Source organism: Seriola aureovittata, chromosome 14, assembly GCF_021018895.1.
Source record: "Seriola aureovittata isolate HTS-2021-v1 ecotype China chromosome 14, ASM2101889v1, whole genome shotgun sequence".
Lineage (NCBI taxonomy): Eukaryota > Metazoa > Chordata > Actinopteri > Carangiformes > Carangidae > Seriola > Seriola aureovittata.
The window spans coordinates 16738413-16761455 of NC_079377.1; the positions used below are offsets into that span (position 1 = coordinate 16738413).

Below are 23043 nucleotides of genomic sequence, written 5' to 3' on the forward strand. Positions count from 1 at the left end.
TGTGAAGAAAGCACTGAACTGTGCGCTGTTATCTCCGGGGATTACACTGGAGAAATTTCACACTGCACAGATACCAATTATGTAAATGGGAAGCAATTCAAAGTTTAATTGAGTAGAAGTCAGGGTAAATGATAAAACTGGGGAAGGCCTTGCTGATCATAATGAAACATAATGATGTAAACACTGACTGACAGCAGGATGGACAGAGTCAAACCATCACCAGAGGAGCACTTTGGATTCATGTCAAGTCATCTATAGGGAAGCTGTAGAAAGTTAGTGAATATGATTTATGTTTTTAATAGCCTACTTTTGACAGTTAGCTGCTACAAACTGTAGCTATTCATTTTCATTATTTATTAAATTTTTTACAAATAGTTAATCAGCTTGTTGATATAATGTCAGGAAACAGTGAAGAATGTGTCACAAGTGCCAGAATACAAGGTGACATTTTCAAACTGCACATTTTGTCAAACCAACTGTCCACAATCACAAAAACTAGGTCATCTTAAAGGATGTAAAACCGAGGAAAGCAGCAAAGCCTGAGGCTGAAGTTTGAAAGATGCTTGGTGATTTTGATCTAAAGGCTGAATAAACTAATTAATGTGATTATTTTTTGCATAAAGTATTGTCAATTCACCAATGTTTTTAAGAAGAAGAGAAAAACTACCAGCATCATATTCTGTTCATGTTGTCTATGAAGACACTAAGTGCAGGTTTTCTAGCATAATAATCACTATTTGTGTCACAAAAATTAATTGGATCAATAGCTAGTGATTTTACCACAGAATCATACAAGACTAAACGAAATTGAAAGACACAAACGTTTCAGAGAAAGAAACGCGCTATAAAAGAAAGAAAATGATGAGACTGACTGTATCTGTAATGACTGTTTACCTGGGGTGAATGTCCACGAGCAGCACCAACGTCTGCATAGTGATCACGTCGATGCGTTTACAGTGAAACCTTGCAACTTTCAGCACTTTCAGATACGTTACACACAACACGATCAGCGTGAGGAGGAAAGTGAGAGAGTGCAGAGCCACGGTGAAAATGATGAACTGCGTGCCGGATGCCTTCGCCCTGGCATTGCAGAGAGTGCACGATGCGTAAAGGTGGTGGTAGCCCACCCAGGAGCGGCAGGTGGCAACTGTGGAGAAGCAGAGTGAGTGTATCCACGTGTATCCCAGCGCTATCACTGCATCCCGATGCCGTATTCTTGAGTGGTAACTCAGTGGGAACACCACCGCAACCCATCTATCGATGCTGAGAGCTGCCATGCTCAGCATGGAGTTTGTGGTGAGGAAAGTGTCGAGAAAACCCACAATTTGACAGAAGACGCTGCCTCCGGGGTGACCCGTGGTGACGAGCCCGACAAGAGTTAGTGGCATGTTGGACACGCTTAGCAACAGGTTGCAAAACGTCAAGTTGAGGATAAAAAGACCGGGCACCTGTTTGCGGATCTCCGGGTTGTACAGAAAGCAGATCAGCACCACAACGTTGGACAGCAACGACACGAAAATGATCCCCAAAACTAACACGGAAGCAGCTATATCCGCTGCGTCCATCGTGACTTTTGATGAGTGCATCCACAGTGCTGATACAAACTGTCATCGTGAGTAGAAGTCGCAGCAGATATGAGTCCAATACATTTTCATGCTTACTCTCCCCAGGCTCCAAATGTCTTCAATAAACGCAGCGGGCCTGCCAACAGTGTCCACGATTAACTCGCAGAGGACTCATAGAGAGAATGCTCACCTGAATATTATGAGGATGTTTGGAAGTCAGTTTCTTGGGAATGGGGTCACAGCAGGAGGCTCGTTCTCGTGAGGCGCTGCGGTAGTTTTCAAGCACCTCTGTCATGCCACTTGTCTCACCGCTCAGGGTTTCCTGGCTGCGCAATTGCGCGTTGACATGATGGGAGGCTTTGAAAAAAAAAAGATATGAAAGTACTTCAGGCTTTTGGTCTCTGTAGCTACTTATATCGTCTTCTCTGCCAGAGTCTGAAGCACTCTGCTGCACCCCTGTTCAAAAATAGCTTTTTAGTGTAAAAATAGAAGCACGACGCACGATTGCGTGGCTGGTGGTAAGGCTGATGTCATGAGCGTCACGTTGAGCACAGCAATTCTGGTAATGAGGTATTTTGTGCAAATAATCCATAAGTACATTAAGTTCGTGAATATTCAAAAAAAAACACAGAGAAGGTTAATTATGTATTTTGCAAGTCAGTGTCTGACTAGATTGACTCACCATCGTCACTGCATTTATTAAAAATTCTCAGCAGCAAACAGTAAGAGTTAAATCTGCAGCTCGGATATCATAGCGATAGAATAGGGAGACCCGGAGCCTCATCAGGGCAGCGTTCAAAGCCTTATATGGCGCTTTAAATGGAAGTAGTTTAGTGGACTTCTCCATCCAGATTATTAGTCCACAGTGCAGCAGTACTACCGCCTCTGGCATGCAGCTGTGTGTACCGCCTCCAGCCTTGGAAGCCATATTTTCAGTGTCCCATGACCAAAAAGCATGCAGATGCTAGTGTGTGTGTGTATTTGTGTGTGTACGTGTATGTGTATGTGTGTGTGTGTGTGTGTGTGTGTGTGTGTGTGTATGTGTGACCATAAATAACGCTTCTGTCATTTTTTGTGCACAAAAGGGGAAAGGTCAGTAGGGGTCATAAGGTCATGAATAATAACTGGTGGTTGAAAAGATTTTCTGTATTCAAAATAGTTTAGTAGTTAAGTAAAACTACAAGTATTATGAGCAAATTATCGTAAAAGTATCAAAAGTAAAAGTACTCCTTTTGCAGAAAAATGGTCCTTGTGACTGTTATATTATTATATACAGTATAAGTATCGTATTAATTATTTATTATTTTTATTATGGTTGCATTAATGTCTGAGCAGCATTTCTATGTTGTAGCTGATTAAGACAGAGATAATTTTAATTAAATTATTAGTCTAATAAATTGGTAGCAAATGCATATTTCACAAACCGCTGATCATATATTTTGTTTATAAAATCTCAGTCTGCTAAGTAACAACAACTGTAAAGTATCTTAAAATGTAAATACTCAGTAAAGTCTAAATATTTGAAAAATGGGATTTAAGTACACAATCTTTGACTAAATTTATTTACACTCCAACATATAAAGTTATAGCATGATTCTTCAATTAACTTCTTGTAACATGTTTCCCACTTTTGAATTGCAGGACCCATGCACAATTTTAGACTGCAATACCCTCATCAGTGGTGCATGAAGTTGGTGGTTCTAAATATAATTTAGATTTCCCTGATGTTTTTGATGTTTTCCCATGCCTGGTATCAGTTCTGAGGAAGGAAGGCAAGACGGCAAGTCTGCTGATCGTCCTGCTGATGGGAAGGGACATAAATGATTCTCTGTCATCCTGCAGCCACTACAATGTGCTGTGGTCCTGAGTGTTGGAATCTAAACAAAGAAGAATTTACAGAATGAGCTTTTCATGTCAAGACTGTGATGTATAGCCACCTTATTGTATTAGTCATATAGCTGTTTCTGGTTTCACCTATTCTTTGAATAGACTCATTTACCACTGTCACACACCACCATACATCTGAGCTCTCTGAAAGTTTCAATTAACATCTTCAATTAGACTCCCCAGTAAGGATGAAAGTTAAAATGACTAACTTGCAAAAAATCATTTTCCTCAGATTAGTTCCAGGACCAAAATTAAAAGCATGGATGTGATCTATATAGTGTTTAATTGAAAGATTTGTCTGTCCAGCCATAGGGATAGGAGAAACCAGTCTATTTGTTATAACAGTGGTCACACGTGCAGCTGTCTTGCCATTCCAATAAATTATCAGCAATGACAAATTGCCGATAGCGGCTGTGCAGATTTTCTAATTAATTCCTCAGAAAGAGACGTTTTTCACCTCTGCCCTGTCCACATAGTGAAGGAACAGATGGTGAAACTACATTGGATTTTCTTTTTTTTTAAAGTCTCTTCAGTGCTCTCCAAACCAGGGTAAAGTTCAACTTCATTTGCCTGCAGCCTTAATGAAGTGAGTTAATTAAGTGCAAGGTTAGAGCTACACATAGCCATATATATATATATATATATATATATATATATATATATATAATCCTCCAAAAGTCTCTGCAGACATTGGCTAGTTTTTTTTTTAATTTACATTTATAGCAGATGTATTTTTATCTCAACCCAGAAGAGGCTGTAAATGTATTCCAAAACTATTCTTGTTTTATACACTATTGTGAACTATTTTCATTACTTGTCTATGAGGCATATACATATATAACTAGACATCATTCACAGCTCTAACGCAAAAGAAGATTTAATTAAATGAAGGTTCTTTAAAAGCCACTACGTTTATAATTTGAAAATGTCTATCTTTAGCGCCATCCAGTGGTAAGATCAAAAAATATGCTGTAGTGCTGGATGCCCAATAAATGGACTCAAAGCAACATGTAAACTGTACTAATTCTCCCAAAGATCGTATTATTTATACACACATAATTTGAAGGATGCTATGATTAAAAACACAAAATCTTACAAATAGAAACTTTAAAGTAGCATTAATGGAGCATAGTGTTTGTTCAGGCGTACTGAAGTCATGCTTGTATTGGCCGATTGGGATCAGCTGTTTGTAATGTGCTTTACAGTGATTGCCTCATTCGTTCACAGTTATGTGGCTTGTAATGACTGGCCAAATTCACGCAGGTGTACGGCATTATAACCTGACACAATAGGCATGGTGTTTGGGCTTCAATAGAAGGGAATGGAAACAGTTAGGAGTAGAAGAAATAAGTGGGTGGGGTTAGGGTAAGGTTTGGGGTCAGGTAAAGCATCTCAGAAGACATCTTGTTTGGGGTAAGCGATAAGGGTAAGGATGAAACACAAATCGGCACACTTTGACAACATCGGAAATGTAATGTGACCTGCCTTTAAGGGTTAATTGCACAGTGGTACATTTGTGTTGAATATTACAGCATAGTGTTTAAGACTGGTTTAGAACATATTCAAATCTGTAATATCATTTGTAACAGCGACAGCACCAGATATTTATTTATTTATATATTGTCATTAACAGAACAATAAGTACAAAAAACATTATGTGCAAACAAAAACTGTTCACTGTTACCAGGGACACAGCCAAGTAAAACAAATACATGTGAAAGGATAGTCAGTCAATTAAAATTTTCCATGGGCCAGCGACTAAAAGGATAATGCAAAGTAGTAGAGGATTCTTGAGGCTCTTAGACACCGCATGATTTGAGCCTGTTCTCAAGATCCAGTTGTGGTCAATCGCAGGTTCTGCAAACAAAGCAATATCATCTGTCAGCACTGTCTCTTTTGTTTAGTTGCACAAGTCAGGTAATTAAAAGTGACCGAACCATTGATTTGTCTGCTTAACTGGACATCTGCTGTGTGTGCACAGTTACTGCTTCATCAACCCGCATTAACAGATTGTTTGTCTTTGCAGTTAGAGGAGAAGTTGATGCCGTGATTGTTGGCGCTGACACAAAGTTAATGGTTAGAATATCAGCTTTACATCTGGTTTATTCAGTCATATCAGTCATTATTATGACTCCAACTCGGCCATGAAAACTGAATTTCAAAATCCTACAGCGTTTCTCTTTACCTGCACTTTCCTTCCTCTGATAATATCACTCTTCTATACCTGTAAAACACAGCTTCCTGTTTACCCTCAGCGTGCTCCTCTGTATGTAGAAGCACTTTCATCTTGAATTTAAGGCTGTGGTTTCTCTGTTGGCTGAATTTCAAATAGCTGGTTGTGTCTTGGCTGTACATAAATTCACCAGGCTCAGTTAATCACGCTCGCCCATCTGCTTTGATGTCCTTTCTCTGGTAATGAGTTTGACATCACTGAACACAACCATGACAGTAAGCTGCTCCCACTAGTTTTTAGCATCTCATTGAGAGAGCACGAGGGTACACGTCAGGACCTTCACGCACCGGTTATATGTTTATGTTTATATGTCATATGTGGTGTGTGCAATGAATGATCTTGAAGCTGACTCGCTCTGTTGTCTCTGACCTTCTATCCTTGTGGGATTTCAGAAGTTTCTACAAGAGCAGAAATCTTTAGAAAATCCTCTATGGAAGACATATGTCAGTTCTGGATTTCAAATAAAAAGAGGAAATTAGTATAGCTAAACATCCTCCTGAGAATAGTGAAGCAAATGCGATACAGTAAGCATGATGCAGAGTGGTGCTAGCAGTAGATGACTCGTGCCGGTGGCTGAATGAACACACGCCTGGCTGCAGCCCCAATTGGCTCATGCATTTCAGAGGCTGTCTTTTCACATTATTCCTTGTTTGTTTGTGCTTGGACAGCCGTCTCACTTCTGTAGAGTAAGCTTCACATGCACAAACACGACCAATCTGCTTGTCGGTGTCATGATTCATATTTTCATACGTTGAGTGGGTGACTCACGGGCGCAATAGCTAAATTATGAGCATGCAAGTCCGTTTCTGCATTTTAATCTCTCGAGGGGCTGTTTCTCTGTAAATGCACAGTCCATTAAGGTCAAGTACTAGTGGTGTCACTAATAGAGTATCATTTTATTTGACTAAGTACTTAAGTACCAGGACTAACAATAAAACCAGGACCCCGTTGGTGGCCCTTTTTTGTTGCATAACATATCATAGAGATACTGACACTTATCATGTCATTCTTACTATGAGCGAAAAGAGAGACATGCTGCTCTCCTGATTGGCAGAGAAATGGTTCTGGAAAATATAATAATACATTTATCTTTAGCGGTGGTAATGTTCGGGTATGTTTGTTAAGTGCTTCCCCTAGGATTTCTGTCCACAGTGCTGCAGTACATACGCCTAGCCAGTCTTTCAGACTCATCTGAAAATTTCCAATATAATTTGACTAACAAGATCTAGTGAGGGGTGGGGGTGGGGAGTCTGACCCCCCCATAGAGTTAAGAGTTTGTTTTCACTCATTCAGGAGTTTTATCTGGTTGGGTAATTGAGCAATACTAAAATACACGTGTACTGAAGGCTAAGTAATAGCATTAGCAGTGGTGGAAAGTAATCAATTACATTTACTCTAACTACTGTACTCAAGTACAATTTTGAGGTACTTGTACTTGACTTTGAGTATTTCCATTTCATGCTACTTTATACTTCCACTCCACTCCACTTCTTTCTACTTCACTACATTTATTTGACAGCTTTAGTTAAACAACCAAGATACTGTAAGGACTGTAACACCTAAGTTCACTGGAGCAGGTGCCTGCACTGTAGCCAACTGGGTTCCCTTTTGTCCTGGAGAAAAAAGTGACCCCCCTGATTGTCATTTTATAACTCACAAAGTTGCACTAGTGTGAACATCTTTGAAGTTGGCACCTCATATGATCCAGATATTGATAAAATAATTTTGATTCATTTTCATTTCATGAGCATTACAAATTGTGATATCTTGAGAAACAATGAAGCAGAGATGTTTGTTTGCACAAATGTGCTAAAACCAATGAGATCACTTTGTTGTCATTTGAGTGTTAATGGTGTGGTGATATAATAGGCCTATGATTCAAATTTTAATATATAATTTGGTTCAAGAACAGATTTAATTTTTTTGTGCACAAAAATAAAGTAGTTAAAAATAAATAAATAAAAATAAATAGACGTAACCATACTCCTCCAGTCCTGAAATGAAACAATTTTTCCTCATCTAAACTGAGGCACAGACAGTCTTGTAAGAGGCATATATTCTGTGTTACAGCTCTGTTTGGGCTTGGTTATGTAATTTTAGATAAATAATAGTTTACTCTCTCCACTTAGGGTATGGGATGATGGTTTCAAGTGTAGACAGCATCAGAAGTAATGGGTTTAAGTGGGGATGGGGAGTCATTTTTCCAGAAATCTAATGCAACATGTCCAGTCAGAGAGATACAGCTGGAATGTTTACAGAAGAAAAAAAAAACACGTCAAAAGGAATGAAAACTTGAAACCATGGTAATATTTCCGTGCAGACTGTTAAGTCAATAAAATGTATTTAGCTTCTTCCTTATCTCTGGCTTTATAAAAGCTTTACCAAAGACAAGTGAGGGAAGTATGAGACTAAATTTGATTGAGCGGCTCTTTGCTTGTTCACTGATTCATCTCAGCTTAGTGAAAAGCTCTGTGTAAGGCCTCAGCGTGCTGTGTGGAGGAAGCTACTGCGCCCCTTTATGGGGGAATGAGGAAGGTGGGGTTCCTTTGTCTACTCGCTGTGATAAGAAGCCACTGTTGTCATGCAGCATTGGCACCAATCATCACACCCACCCTGTCTGGGGCGTGGGTGGATGGATGTGCTGATCTGTCTGTCCCCTGCATGTCTCCTACAGTTGGGACTGCTGCTGCTACTTTTCATTACACTCACATGTAGCTGTTAGAGCACACACTGATAGTAGGGGACAAAGAGCGTTAAATTATTTTGACATCTTTCCAAAATCTCTTAAAGCCACATTTCATAGCATTCCTTATTCTGAAGAAAAAAATACAGATGACACTAACACTAAGACACAACAAGTCATTTACATTATTTACACAACGGATTTACTATAACAAATGCACATATCTGTGTAACCTTCATGGAATATTGTAAGGTTCCTGTTTGAACACTTTGATGATGCAGTGCTTCCCTCTGCTGGAAGGAAAGAAAGTATATGAAAGAAGTGACTCTTGCTGATTTAAATAGTACTTGCATGACAAAATGACTATATTATCATATCATTATTACAAATGAATTATAAATAAGTTACTATTTTTCATTTTTAAGTTACTAATGAGGAGGTAAATGTTCTATTTTCTTCAATTAGTATTCACTTATTCACTTATTATTGCCATTCTTAATCAGTTGTTACAGAGATCACACATATTTGATTTTCATGTGTGCCATTTCACATTTTATATCATTGTATTTCACTGTTCATTAACAGGTGACAGACAGGAAACAGGAGGGGGAATCTATTTGCTGGAGCACCTATGGGCCTTGTGGTGGTCATTTCCTGTTTTGACCAGAGGAGGGCACCCTCTGCTCTCCGTACGCTGCGGCTACTGAACCTGGTGGAGGTGAGGTGATGTGGTGGTGGTGCTGTCTGAGCTGTCAGCACTCATTAGTGCTGTCTCATTAAAGTGATGTCAGTGGTCCTCCATTTAGCAGAAAAATGAACAGCTGCCCTGCCTCAAGGCCAAGTCAACAAGTGATCTTTGTTTGTCAGGGCAGCCTGCAGGTTAACCTGCTATAACTAAGAACAGAGAACAATTTAATTCTCTTAAATGGTCTGCAAAGCTGTTTATGGTCAAACTCTGCATAATCTTGGGTTTAAGATCACCAGAATTAAGTCATTTTAATGTGAAATTTAAGCAAGATTGATAGCACATATGTGAAATTGCTCTCAAATATAGTCTAAACCCAAGAATATTGTAGCTGTCATCTGTTTTTTCTGTTTTTAACTGTCCATCTAATCTGTGCAACAGCAAGTAAAACACCTTTAGTGTCAGTCTTTTAAGTAGGGTGAAATAATACACAGAGGGATAAGTTTTCTGTAAATTAAATACATATTATCAAGCTCAACTGTAACATTGTAACATAAGATATCATCCAAGCCCTCTAATTAGGATGCTCTAGGTTTGATACATTAACATAAAATAAAAATAAAATACATAATAAGTAAATACAATACTTGTATATATCACATAAAATATAGTGTGTGGAACTTTTCTTTTTAATAGCAACACAGGAGCTACACTCCACATGGAGATTGTATTTGCAATATTTTACCAGTTTTGCCTGTTTCTATTTGTATAGATAAGTCTAAGGTGACCTGTGGGTGCCATGTGCAGTTACTCACTTTGGTTTACATGAAATCTGTATATTATAGTTAAGCTTTTCCAAGGAGTTACCTCTCTTTACCATGTGGGGGCACCAGCGTGTGAAGTTGCCCCATGTGGCTTTGATGTCTAGGATGTTATTGAAAGTGAAAAATCCAAAGTAAAATGGCCATACAAAGAAAATACTGAAGGCCAACCACGCTTTATGTCTTTTACCATCATTCCCTTACTCTCCCTCAGCTCCTTGTGACCCACCACATGCTACACCTCAGACACCCACTCAGAAAGACCTGGATCTGAATGGTATTTGGGGTTAAAGCCATGATATCCCCCATTTGCCTTCCTCCATTAATGGCCTATTTAGCGTACTGCCGATGGCAGTAAAGAGATAGCTTGGCTTTTATACTTTCTGACTGGATATATTAGCAGGTAATGTCCTTAAAGAGGATTAGCGGATGGAAAGAGAGGAAAGGAGAAAGAGAGGGAGAGTGGTTGAAAGTGCCGTAGGGATGGCATGGCAGTAAATAGGCAGGTGATAGCAGGGAGGACAGGAGAGCTTATGCTGTCTTGTGCTGCCTCTGGCTATGCACAGGGTATTAGCAGTCACTGTGGATTCCCTGGTGTCCTGAAGCATGTTGAGTCATAGCTGTTTAATTGTTTGTATGTCAAACTATATGAAGGAAAACAACCCTTCCTTTTGCAAATGAGCAATGAGGAAGTACTTTTTTGTGTATCCTCAAATTCCAGTTTATGTTATTTTAGGGAAATTCAAAGTAAGTTGTCAATGTCAATAAGTGGTTCACGCAAGACTGGTTATCCATCTGATCCCATGTAGTCAGTCAGCCGGGTAGGAATGTGCCGTGGGTTGAGGTCAAGAGTACCAACAAACCAAACAAATCATCCTGTTTACTGTGTCCAACAATTAACCTCCTTTCTTCTCAAATACATTCTTAACACAGGCCTGGTGACCTTTAAGGCTGACCTTTAAGGAAGTGAATGCATGTGTGTAGATATAGATAGAAATTATGAATTTAAAAAAAGGCAAATTGCAGCGCAAAAAGCAGAGCAAAGAGCGCATCTGAACACATTCAATGTCAATCTTCAGAGGTGTCTGGAACAAGCGCTAACGTTAGCTAGCTAACCTGTAGCCATCTCTTCCTGCACTGTTTGTTTTGGTGTTTGCTCATGTGACTGTGCTGAATTCTGCTGTGCTGGAGTGTGAGGCTGCTGAGTATTTTTGCGTTGATGAGACCTTGAGCTGCAGCAATAACACTGCATTGAACTCTAAAATGCTTTGCAGAAACTGGATCAGCTGTCTGCAAAGCACAATCAGGCGGACCAAAAGTGACCACACCATCTGACCCTGAGAGATAGAAAAAGCTACTTCTTCACATACACAGAATTTGTTCAATAAAGAATGCAAGACTCCAGCCAGCAAATGCACTGTCAAAAGAAGGCTGCCATGTAGTGGCCTCAGAGGAAGAGTAGCAGTTTCTGGACCACCACCACACTTTTAAATAAGCTTCTCAGTCTGATCTGCTCCTCCCCTCTTCCGCCATTCTAACTGCCATATGACTAATGCCCTCGACCTGAGGCCTTGGCTCAGTGCAGCTAAGCCCTTTTGAGGGTGATTTGATCGTGCATAGATGACATTGAGTTAGAATGGGTCACTGCAGAATCTGCTTTAGCCACAGTCTGCTGGAAAGGAGTCAAGTGGAGGGCAAGCACCTGGGCTAGCTGACCTTTACCTGGAGAGAGGAAACGGAGAGGGATCAGGAGGGGAGGCTGCAGAGATCCAGTTTGTCAAGAGTCAGTTTCAAATATTTCAGGGACGAGTAAGTGCGGCATTTAGCTCTGAAATCCTGTCATCTAAACCGGAATGGTATCATCCCTAATCAGTCTCCGTCCATTTACTTATCCACTTTAACTCTGTGTGCGTGTCACACATCAGTATTTCCTCATGCACTCAAGTTTCCAAATCTTGAAAACGTGTGAGATTGCACTCTCTCCAGGGGTGGTATGTAAAAATTTTGTCTGTGCCAAGACCTGTGACCATCACTGCTCTCAGCAGCACTGGGGATATGAAAGGAGCATTGTGTGCTGCTTCACGCTCCATGGCCAATTGACTTCTTTTCCCATTAATCAAATGCACTGTTTACCTAATCTTTCATAGCTTTTCAAAACCATTAAAACCAAGAGGATTATCCTAGTATTTCTAACGGTGTTCCTTTACCTCAGGTACGGGCGACCCAATAACATTTTCTCTCTTTTCCTCTCTTTCTCTCCCTTTTTCCCTTCCTTTTTCTGTTAAATTTTGTCCCTTTTATCACTTTCTTTTTCCTATTTTCATTTACCCCCCCTCCCGTTCTCAACTTTCCTTTCTCTCCAAAGATTACTCTGTGCATTATCTCCATTCTTAAAAGCAAAACCTCTACATCCCACTGGTGGACAACTCAACCCCTCACTCTGAATAAATAAAGTATTATTGTCCGATTAAAGCAGATTAAGCAGATGGAAAGAGAGTCAATCTGAAATTGAGTTTAATGCTGCACTTATCTGAAGTCTTGTCTGCTTTCATAGTGTACACTTTTGTGTCTTTGAGCAGGAAGTTGGTGTGGGTTAAAGGGGCTACATTTCGGAGAGGGTATCTTACTTTAGAGCTAAAAGAGGAAATTGTGAATTGAATTGCACTTAAAACCCCTCTTTGTAAAACTAGACGAAGCACAAAGCAAACTCACATGCCAGAGCAGTTGGCCAGGATCTACAGGTAGGTGTATAGGCCATAGGAAAAGTTTCAATGCAGCTTGTTACGCCCTCAAGCTGTGGGAAGATGCTTTAACTCGCTTCAACCAGCAGATGAACAACTAGGGTCCGATATTTTGAGGTCCAAATTAGCAAATTCGGCTCATGAGTTTTGATTAAAGCAGTTTTTATGAAAATCTAGATTTTTGCACAAACTAGATATCAAGGGGAAATGTACTGTGTGTGTTGGACTCTATAAGTATGCAGATATTTTATTGCAACCTGGTAATGGACAAATTTGCACCTTGTGATTTTCGTCAAATGCCAATATCCAGCGCCACTGCAGGAAGTAGTGTGTTCTTTACACAGCGAGGCAAGAGGTTGCTTTAATTGGGTGTTGGAGACCCCATCAGGCCATTAGTGTAGTTAGTGAAATTTAACTCTAAAAACACAAAGTAATGTGCCCTCAAACTATTATGTGTATAAACTGAGCTTTCGATAACTTGTAGTTGGCTGTTTAGTTCTTAAACTCAGGTATCCTGAGGTCACATAGAAAAATTAAGAGCATGTGACTTCTTTTGCTAAACCAAATATAATTTATTTATATTTTTTGATAAACGTGATCATTACTGAAGAGTGTATAGTCTTATGTGGTGCAAGTTGTGTGTATAAGTATGCTTGGACACACACACACATGCATGAGTGAGCCAGTCATGTTGATTGAGTGGCTGCTGATGATGCTGAGGGTTAATCTGTATTTAGTTGGTCCATCCGGATGCCTTAGAGGCCATCTTATTAAAGGAAATGAGACGTTGTGAGGCCTTTTTCAACAGACAGTTACTGAGCTCTGCACGCATTCCTTCGTGTCTCCCACATAGTGGATAGGAACAGTGCTGTCCACAGTGGGTCCCGACAGAACAAAGCTAGACAAAAAGGCCCTTGTCCCAGTACACATGTTAGAGAGGACATGCCGGTGTGTCAATCCGATGCAATTTTGAAAGTTTATCTCTAAACAGAGCGTGACCACCGTAGACGGCTGAAGTTCTGAGCTATTTGGATCAAGATAGCTGAAGAATCTAGAACCGTAATGCTTTAAAATATTGCCCAACCCCTCCAGTTACGGGGCAGGGAGGTTGAAAAAATGGGGACCTGTTGAAATAGACTAATAACGTCTTATTTGGGTCATTTTTTGCCTTGCCAAGGAGTTGACTGTACGTTTAGATGAAAGGGTTTAATTGGAAATGATAACCTGCTGACAGAGGAGATCTGTCAGCCCACAAGCCCTGGCTGTCTGTCTGCCAGTACTGCAACAATATCCACAGGGAGATTGGCAGATAGAAACTGTCAACGCCCTCAAGCTCCGGGTTGTTCCAGCATAAGCCCTGCACTTGTGTTTGTTTCAGCTAGGGTACGTGGCACTAATGCTGGCTGCGTGCAAACAGCTCTACACACAGCTTGCACTGACAACAAGCAAGAAGTGTGTGGACACACAAACACATTTTGATAATTTGCATACTACAGATAAAAGGATAAAGACACAAGGGAGATGAGCATCAAGGAAAGCAGGACGCAAATGCTTTCAGACCATCAGAGCAGTTCAACAAGATCCGGGACATCAAAGCCACTTAAATATTTTTCATTCTTGGGGCCACAAAATGCAGGATGATATGACAGACACACAATAGGCCCACAGTTTCCTCTTGGCCCCTGCAGTAGTGTTGACATGAGTAGAAATTAAGTTATCACCCCTTTTTAAAGTCCAGACGGCTGTCAGACAAGGCCCAGTGGCACGGGGGCAGTGGAGTCAGTGGTTCCAGTAGCGGGCTACTTTATATGGAAAGCTCTGTCTCACATCTCCTTTTCTACTGTTACTGCACTGTATCTCATACATGCTTCCTGCTTGTGTGTCAGGAGTGTTTTATAGTTGACTGGTGTTTTGAATAAACCTAGTGGTGGGGCATATGTTTCCACTTCTGGATTGCAAGGGTATTTAGTTTCTGTACGAGTTGATAAGCTTTTATTTACATTTATTATGATGTTTACTGTCATAATATTACGTTCAACATCCTGCCTCTTTGATTTGTTTTTCCTGTAGTCTGAGTGTGCTGATCTGCCCTTTTTGTCAACCCGTTTGTCAAAGTTTTCCTCCTTTAGTGATCACCTGATTCACTCACCAGACTGCGTGTCTGCATTTGAGTCCTGCCTCTTGTTTCTGCCAGTGAGATTACAGAAATTGATCCAAAAATAGACCCCACAGCGCCTGTATTTTGCATTGAGTTGGTAACTGAGTTGTCACTGAGGTGTGTATGACAGTACACAGTGCTGCAACTCGTGTCCTGTAAATCCTGATTTTGTTCATTTGCTCTCTGGCCAGGAACAAAAATTCCAGTAGCCATTCAAAATCTAACTGCAGGTCCTGTGACTACTATTTTCTGAGCTATCATCTCTTACTGCCCTGTTCTTGCTTGAGCTTCCTTGGAGTGCGATAATACTCTCGTGGAGGAGCTAGAGGGTTCACCTCCTGGCCCTCTGCCAGTGTCCCTGTGTCCTTGCATGCTATTTACACTCAGCTTCTTCAGTCATATTCCCTGTTGTCTGTATACCTCAACATCTCACATACATGCGCTCAACCTCCAAACCTCCCGACCTCCAAACCTCCACCCTAGCTTATCAGTGAACCCCCCGAAACCAAGCATGTCAGATTACTTGGGCCTTTTCTAAAGTATATATTTTTTTGGGCTTTTATGCCTTTAATGGACAGCACAGTGGAGAGTGACAGGAAACAGGGAGGCAGAGAGAGGGGGAACGACACGCAGCGAAAGGCCGTCCGACGCGGGACTCGAACCGGGGCCAACTGCAGCGAGGACTGCAGCCCCCACACACGGGGCGCCCGCCACTTGGGCCTTTTCTGATCCCTTTTTTCTTTTTTGTGCAGTTGCTCCCCTGGGTGTTTCAGCCTGCCTCCAGCGCCCGGACAACTCCTCTGACCTGTACCACCTGTCTCAGTAACCTCTTAAGCTCGCTCTAAAGTGGTTCCCCTTGGTTCTCCAGTCCCTTGACAGCCACCCGAAGAAAGTCCATCTTGCCTCCTCAGTGTGCAGGATCGCCCCGCTGACTACATTCACCATACCCTGCTCTCACTTTAGCTCCTTTTGACAGTGGGTTTGGTCATCCTCCAGTGATGGGCTTCCTCATCAACTTTCTTTTTTGTAAGGGTTGTCTTCTGCCAACAAAGTTGCTTGGTGGAGTGCTCTTTAAAAAGATGCAACCTACAGTTTAACAAAAAGATGCAGAAAAGTTCAAAATAATATTATATATGAATGAATACAACCCAAATAGAAATTAAATTATATTAGTGTATTTAACCTTTATTCCCTCTATATCCTCACAAGAAAGTTCATGAGAATATAGAAGAATACAAATGCAGCTACTGAAGGTAATCATCATTATCATAATTGGCTAGCATAATCATTTATCATGATTACTGTGCCTTACTCAAAACACTTTAATTATTTCTAATAGTAGAACAACCAGCCAAGCAACCAACCTAAACCAATCAGAAACCCACAGAAATCCCTAAGAACTCTTTCTCAACCATGTTTCAGGGGTTTGGTTACACACAACTTTCATCATGTTGACCCTATCATAGGCGTGCCCCACCCTAACTCATCCCCACAGAAACAAACGTCAGTAGGTTCCTGCGTTAAAAGGGGAGTCGCTCGCCATCAGAGAGCCACCATTTAATTACAACACACAGGAAATTATCCCTAGAATGGGCCCAGTGCTGATAAGAAGTCCAAGCCCTCTGGATGACAGCTCTAGAAACCTGAGAGAACTTATCACCAAAGTGGGTGGGTGGGTGGGGGGCACAACTGGGCGCCTGACAATCTGATTGGACTGTCATCCCCAAGTCATAATTAATATATTTATCAAATTAATAACTGAAAAGAAAATCTCAGCATCATTGGCGCTATTGTAAAAAGAGGCTTGCCCTGGCCCCATAGGTGAACAGTGGCCAAATTCATGTGGCGGCTGGTTTCCCTTGTGGTTAATAAGGCTGCTGTCAGTATAATGGAGGGGGTGGGGTGGGGTGGGAGGCAAAGTGAGCTGTCTCTTTTGGAAGCCATGACAGATAAATTGCCTCCCCCTGCACAGAATGACATAGAAAGTTAGAGAAAGAAAAGAAATATGTTACTGTTTGCTCACAACCACAACCATAGTCGTTGCATATGAATACTGGTCTTTATATATAAAGTAACAGAACACGTGTACCAGACATCACAACATAGCAAGTTAGGAAGCTAGGAACATTTTTTTTTTTGGGTGAACTGACCCTTAAACCCTTAATTTTTAGTTCATTTTTTGGCCACTTTGAGGCGGCAGGAAAGACACAACACTATCTTACTATCACCCTTTTAGCCTAGGTGAACTTATGAGCAAACAGTTGCTTCTTCACGCATCCAGCAGATACAGAATAACAGCCTTTCTTTAGGTCTCCACCACTTCGCAAAGCAGTTATCTGGCTCTTTAGCTCCACCACATTCACCAACTACTCACTTCAGTGATAACACCGGCCTGGTGTCGCTCAAAACGATGTTGAGAGCAGTGAGAGTGAATGAGAGCAGTAACTTTGCAGGCCAGACAAAAAACAAAACAAAGAAATTAGCCAAAAGTCGCTACAGCTCCGTAGAGTTGAGGGGAACAGAGTTGGGTGATAGTTCTCATTGGGCTTGTCCATTGACCATCGATGTGATAATTATATTTCATATAATTTGAAGTTATGTTGATACTTTTTAAAAAAAAAATCATTACCGTTTTACCCTTTGCTCCAGAATCTACCCCCTGTAGATTCCCCATGGGGCTGCATATTAATTCTGACCCCAGACCACTGCCATATCCCCTGTTGTGCAGGTGGAAAGCCACAGTGGGGATACTTTTATCGGGCATTCCAAGGGTACAAAACAGGAAGGAGGGGAAGCCGAATTGTAAAGGTAACACAATCAGCCGCTAAAGTAGTCACAGGAGTATCAGTTTCTTTAAGCTGCACTGAGCGCGGCACAAGATTAAGATGTGGATTACTGAACATTTACTTCATGTCGCGCAGACGGAGGTATGTGGTTTGTTCCATCAAGTGATACAGCGCCCTGACCTTCCTGCAATCCTGTCAGGTGATCTAATTATCCAAAGTGTTGCGCTCATTTTGTTTTTGCTCAAAGGCTAGCATGCAGCATGTGACCTCTGGGATGAATACTCCACTCATGCCCATGCACATTCACCACTATCTTTTTAAGTATGTCCCCGCAGACTCGAATCTAATCCTGTGGGGCAGACTTCACCTTTGACTCTTGTACTTGACCCCGTACCTTGGCAATGAGATCGTGGAAGTCCGACATGCTCAGACTCTGTTATGCATCTTCGCTTGACCGATCTCAGGTTGATTTGGGAGACCTTGCTGGGGAGAGACTGTAACAGAGGTGTGTGTATGTGTGTGTGTGTGTGTGTGTGTGTATGATGGAGAGAAAGATTTTAATAACTGACCGATGACACACCTGTACAGTACACATGATATTATACACTTGAACCTCAACAGAGGATTTGATTCTGCTCCTGAAAGTTAAACATTAATCTCCATTGCAATCAACAGACTGTCTCTGAACATGGCTGTGGAATTTAAAGGAATCAAACACACAATTGCCAATTAATAACTGGTGTGTAACCTATACCACATATGTGTCAGATGTCAATCACCTTTTGTTCTACGTCCTCGGGGGTTCAACCCACTGTTCTCCAGACCCTGCATCCACTGCAGCTCTGTGTAAGTGAGTGGGTAGCACAGGTGCACATTGGCGCACAGTTACATAGACCCCCCCCCCCCACACACACACACAAACACACACACCCACACACACACCAACCACCCCCGACCCCACCCCACCCCACGTCCTGTGTGCATTGTGTCCATTTTCTCTAGGTCCATGTTCCATTGGGGCAACTGTGTGTTTCCAGCTTTCAAAAAGGCCTTTGAGATCCTCCCCACTCCCCACCTGCCCCAGTCCAAATGTACAGCTTTCCACTAACCTGGGGAAAATGTGGGTGAATATATAGAGTAAGCAATGGACTGAGGGCTACCGCCTCCACACACACGTACGCACGCACACACACACACACACACACACACACACACGCATTGCCTACCCACTAACCCACACTACAGACTTTCTTTCAGGTTCTTGGTGTAGAGAGAGGCTGGCCGGCCGGCCGGCTGTCCCAAAGCGTTTCGCCTCCGTGAGCATGCACAAGATGTCCATTCATGCAGCGTGGCCCTACAACTTCACCGCTCCCTCTCCGCCTCCCTCCCTCCCTCCCTCCTCTCCCTTCAACTCCAGCTGAGGCAATTCAACTCGGGCCAGAATCAGGGACCTTTAATCTAACAGAATGTAGCAGGCACCTGAACTACTTAACCGCTGTGCTTGTTCAAGGGGGTGGGCACGGAGGCTAAGGTAACTGGCGTGTAACAAAAAGCCCCGAACTTTATCCCTGTCCAGGATGAGTACATTTCCTTTCTGTTGTTCCCAACAAAGGCCAGCAGGCACAAATGGTCTGCTATCTGTGTCACTGGGAAGTGGAGAGCAATTTGTTTCTATTAAACAGGACGGTCCTCATCTTCCCCAACCGACCGCCCCTCCCTCCCCAACCAAATTGATTCAGATGGCTTTTGTGCAGCAGGTAAAACACTGCCAGTCAGTGAGTTTCATTTGAGCTCACCTTGACCAGGTGGGGAGCTTGTAATCTTTACTAGGGGGGCCCCTGAAAAGAGCAAAAGAGGACCCCTTCATTTTGTTGTTCGGCTTATTGTGAGTATTTATGGGGGGGCTTGAACACTAAGGGTTGAAGGAGAGCGAAAACTTTACTGCAGCATTCAGGGAAATGTTGCACCGGTGCACCTGCTGTTGATCTGTCCTTTCCAGTTCATAGCTGCAGGTCTCAGTGACACACAGCAATTCAACCCTCATGCAGACACACACACACACACAAAGCACACACACTCATACACTCTACAGCATAACCCATCCCTTTGCTTCCTTACTACATCATACCGGTGGCAGCTTGACCTCTTTGATTTATCCGGATTCCTGTAGAGGGCAGAAATATAACAGTGAGCCACTGTATTTCACCCGCATTGGTTCCAATACCACACGGACCCATTCCCCCACTTTGACAGAGGCAAGATGGCTGCTTTCATAAGAGGGTGTTTCTCTTTTTTATTTAAACCCCAATCTCAGCCCATTCGTTTAGTCTGTGCTACAGATATGAAACCCTTTGAGTATAATTGTATATCAGTCATGATACCACAAATCAAGCTCCTGGTAACCTTGCTATTATTTTTGTGCAGTCTAAATGTATATACTGTTTATGAAAAAAAGCGACACGGTTATAGGTGGATGCCTAAAGGAAATCACATATCAAACTGTGTTGTTCCCTCCATTATTATTGCTTCTCTTTGATCGGATTCCTTGTGTGTTTCTCCAGTTAACACAGTCTTTACTAATGAATTAGATTAACTAGCATTGTGACAGAGGTCAAAATGTAATAATTGTGGGTAAAAAATACTGTTGTATTGAAATTGCCATATAAGAAAAGTCATGGATAAAAGTGTTTTGCGTATGTTTCCTTTTTGTTTCCTCCAGTTAATTAGGAATCGGACACATATGGTTCAATTCATTTAGCTAATGAGCACCTCTAAATGGTTAAGGCGAGACACTATCCCTCCTCTCTTTCTCTTCATCTGTCTTTCCATTTCTTCACATTTTCCTCCCTCATGCCTTTTTCTTTCTCCTGCCCCCCTCCCTGCCTTTGTATTGACGCCCTGGGACCCCATCTGGGCCCTTTGGAGGCGTGAAATGCACAGTAATTATTAGTAATCATCACACACCATCAGAAACGGATCCTAGTGCTGTAATTACATGATAAATGTCTGCCTAACACATGCCCTCTATTTAGCAGCCCCCTGGAGACCGCGGATAATAGACAGCTAACAGGGATCCGCAGAATGGGCCTTTCAGCGCTGGCCAGGGCTCATTGTCTACGCGCCAATACACCCTCACCCCCCGTTTGGCAACAACGCAGACCCCGATCAATCCCCTGCACTGCACCCCCACCAGCCTGCTGACCCCTCCCCATACACACTCACATCCCTTGTCACTGCTAAGTAGACAGCAACGTCAATCATTGGCATTACACTGCATTGCTAATGGCTGCCAAACAATTTCACAGGAGAGAAAAGAGTTTTGTTCAGCCATTTATCAGGTAATGGTGACTTGGTTTAATGCTGTTGCCTCTGACCCCTGAGCAAAATGTGATAATTGGTGTTATCATTATCAGCGTGTCTTTTGTTGCTTTTCCATGTATTGTTCTGATCAAAATACAGCCAACATCTGACTGTTTCTGATTGTGTTCTGTTGTCACCTACCTAAGTGTTTATACTTAGACTGAGCCAAAAGAAGCGTGATATGGTTTGTTTGCATACTTTGTTGGCATGCCAAGGTCTGCATTAATATATATAATCTTCAAACATCCATCTGGTCCATATTTATTTTAACGTAGGCCTATGCTCACGAGGCTTACAGTAATCTTTTATGAGCAGATTTGCATTGACTATAAATTTACGGTAGATCATGAACCCAACATGAGTAACGACTTTCAAAACTTAGCCACACTGCAGAGCAAACGTGATACAAAATATAAATAACAAAACATTCAGTTCTACATACAGTACTTCACCTGTATTATATTGTTATTATCATATATATCCATATATATTTTATAAATATATCCAACCATTATACTCTGTACTTTTGTGTAGTTTTAGCAAATGTCACACAGGGTCTCCCTGCCTGAACCAGCAGGTTGGGTGTGATACTGAAAGCTGACAGTGACAGTTAGGAGAGTGAAAGAGTGGGGATGTCAGGTAACCAAGCATAAATGAGACTCTGTCTCTGCAGTTTTTAATGCAAATAAGCACAAGGTGAGTAAATAGACATGTGCACAGCTAATTTCATACGCTTTTAAAAAAAATTTTTCGAGTACATCTGTGCTTTGTGCAACAGTGGTGATGGAAGACATCGCAGTTTGGATCTGTAATGAAAGCATGAAAAGAAGCATGCAAAGAAGTGTGCCCTTATCTAAATGCATAGAGTGAAATGAGGAATCGTGTTTGTGAACAACAAGGGGAATTTGCCTGAGATTTGCCTAGCTGGCTTGAAACAACGGTTGACTCTTTGGGGATATTTTATATATTAGCCAGGCGAGGCCACAAGGATGTTGGCTGTTAAGCAAATTTTATATATACTGTTTTACACCTTTACAAAATATTAACAGTAACTGCTTTTGATTTTGGCATACTTTCTGTTTATTTCTTGTTCCTGGTAACTCATGAATGTGATGTAACTGATTTACTGGTAGAAGGGTATCAGTTGGTACCATGGAAAAGCTAATTCACCTGTTTACCTAAAATGACAGTTGAACTAGGTAAAGGGCAGTATTTTAATAAGACAAAGGCAGTTTGAGTTTAAAACAACTGCAACCATAGCCCTATCCATGTCAACAGAAGCCCAGGGTTGGCCATGATGCCACAGACTTTTATCTAGAAAATTACAATACTTCATTTTACCTCCAGATGGCAACAGTTTTCCTTTTCCCAGTTTTTGAGAGAAGGATTTCAGGCACCAAAACAAATAAGATACAATGCGGATTCATTGTTTTTTAATAATTTATCAATCTATAAGGAGCTTAATTCACTCTGATCTGTTAATGTTTATCCTTTCACTGGTCGACTCGCCATCATCTGGGGGTTATTGACCACACTTCGCCAAGACCACACACACACACACACACACACACACAAACTACAAATGCAACAGCTCTGTCTCAGCACAAAACCAAAAGGAGACATTGAATGAAAAGCAGTGCAATCTCAAACAGAGTCTGACAATAACAGACATATCAACTATCCCCTAATTGATACAGCTAGGCGGTCAGTCAGTCACTTAATGAATTGCTAATAGCCCTCAGCAATGCTATGAGTGACAGGGGCCAAGCATTCCACCTGGTGGAGGCTGCCTGGGGACTACAGTGGACGGGGATGCTTCTCATTAATGGAGGCGGGATGCCTGGTGATTGTTCAGTCTTGTGTGGAGAGGCCTCTTCCACACGGAGGCCACGCTTCTGCCTCAGCTAGCCCCCTTAGCGTCAGACAGCCAAGCGTCACAGAGTCACCGATAATGAAGACTTGATCAAAGAGATGTAGCATTCCACTAGGCCTGGCTGAGCAACCGAACAGGGAGAGGGAGCAGGGCAGAGGGAAGGACTGAAAGGAAGACAAGGAGAGAAAGGAATAGAAAGGGAGAAGGGATGATGGGGGTGGGAAGGGGTTATACTCCACTCTGCATAGTAA

General features: G+C 41.8%; 1 protein-coding gene and 2 long non-coding RNA genes across 4 annotated transcripts in view; 1 reads left to right on the plus strand and 2 right to left on the minus strand.

Annotated features, from left to right (window-relative positions):
- The window catches only part of LOC130181430 (G-protein coupled receptor 26-like), a 105651-nt gene extending 103161 nt beyond the window's left edge, over positions 1 to 2490 (minus strand). The window contains exon 1 of one of the 2 annotated variants that reach the window (XR_008829570.1): positions 895 to 2490. Coding sequence is in view for 1 of the 2 variants with exons in the window: in XM_056395650.1 (XP_056251625.1) it covers positions 895 to 1586 (692 nt within the window). In the remaining variant the exon portion in view is untranslated. The remainder of the gene's footprint in view (positions 1 to 894) is intronic. The other variant, XM_056395650.1, reaches the window with a different exon arrangement.
- LOC130181434 (uncharacterized) lies at positions 1484 to 21294 on the plus strand. The gene is made up of 3 exons (XR_008829571.1): positions 1484 to 1612; positions 8954 to 9086; positions 20592 to 21294. It is a non-coding gene; the product is annotated as an uncharacterized LOC130181434 (long non-coding RNA).
- The window catches only part of LOC130181435 (uncharacterized), a 114369-nt gene continuing 96513 nt past the window's right edge, over positions 5188 to 23043 (minus strand). Inside the window, exon 3 of the long non-coding RNA XR_008829572.1 lies at positions 5188 to 5309. This is a non-coding gene — a long non-coding RNA (uncharacterized LOC130181435). The remainder of the gene's footprint in view (positions 5310 to 23043) is intronic.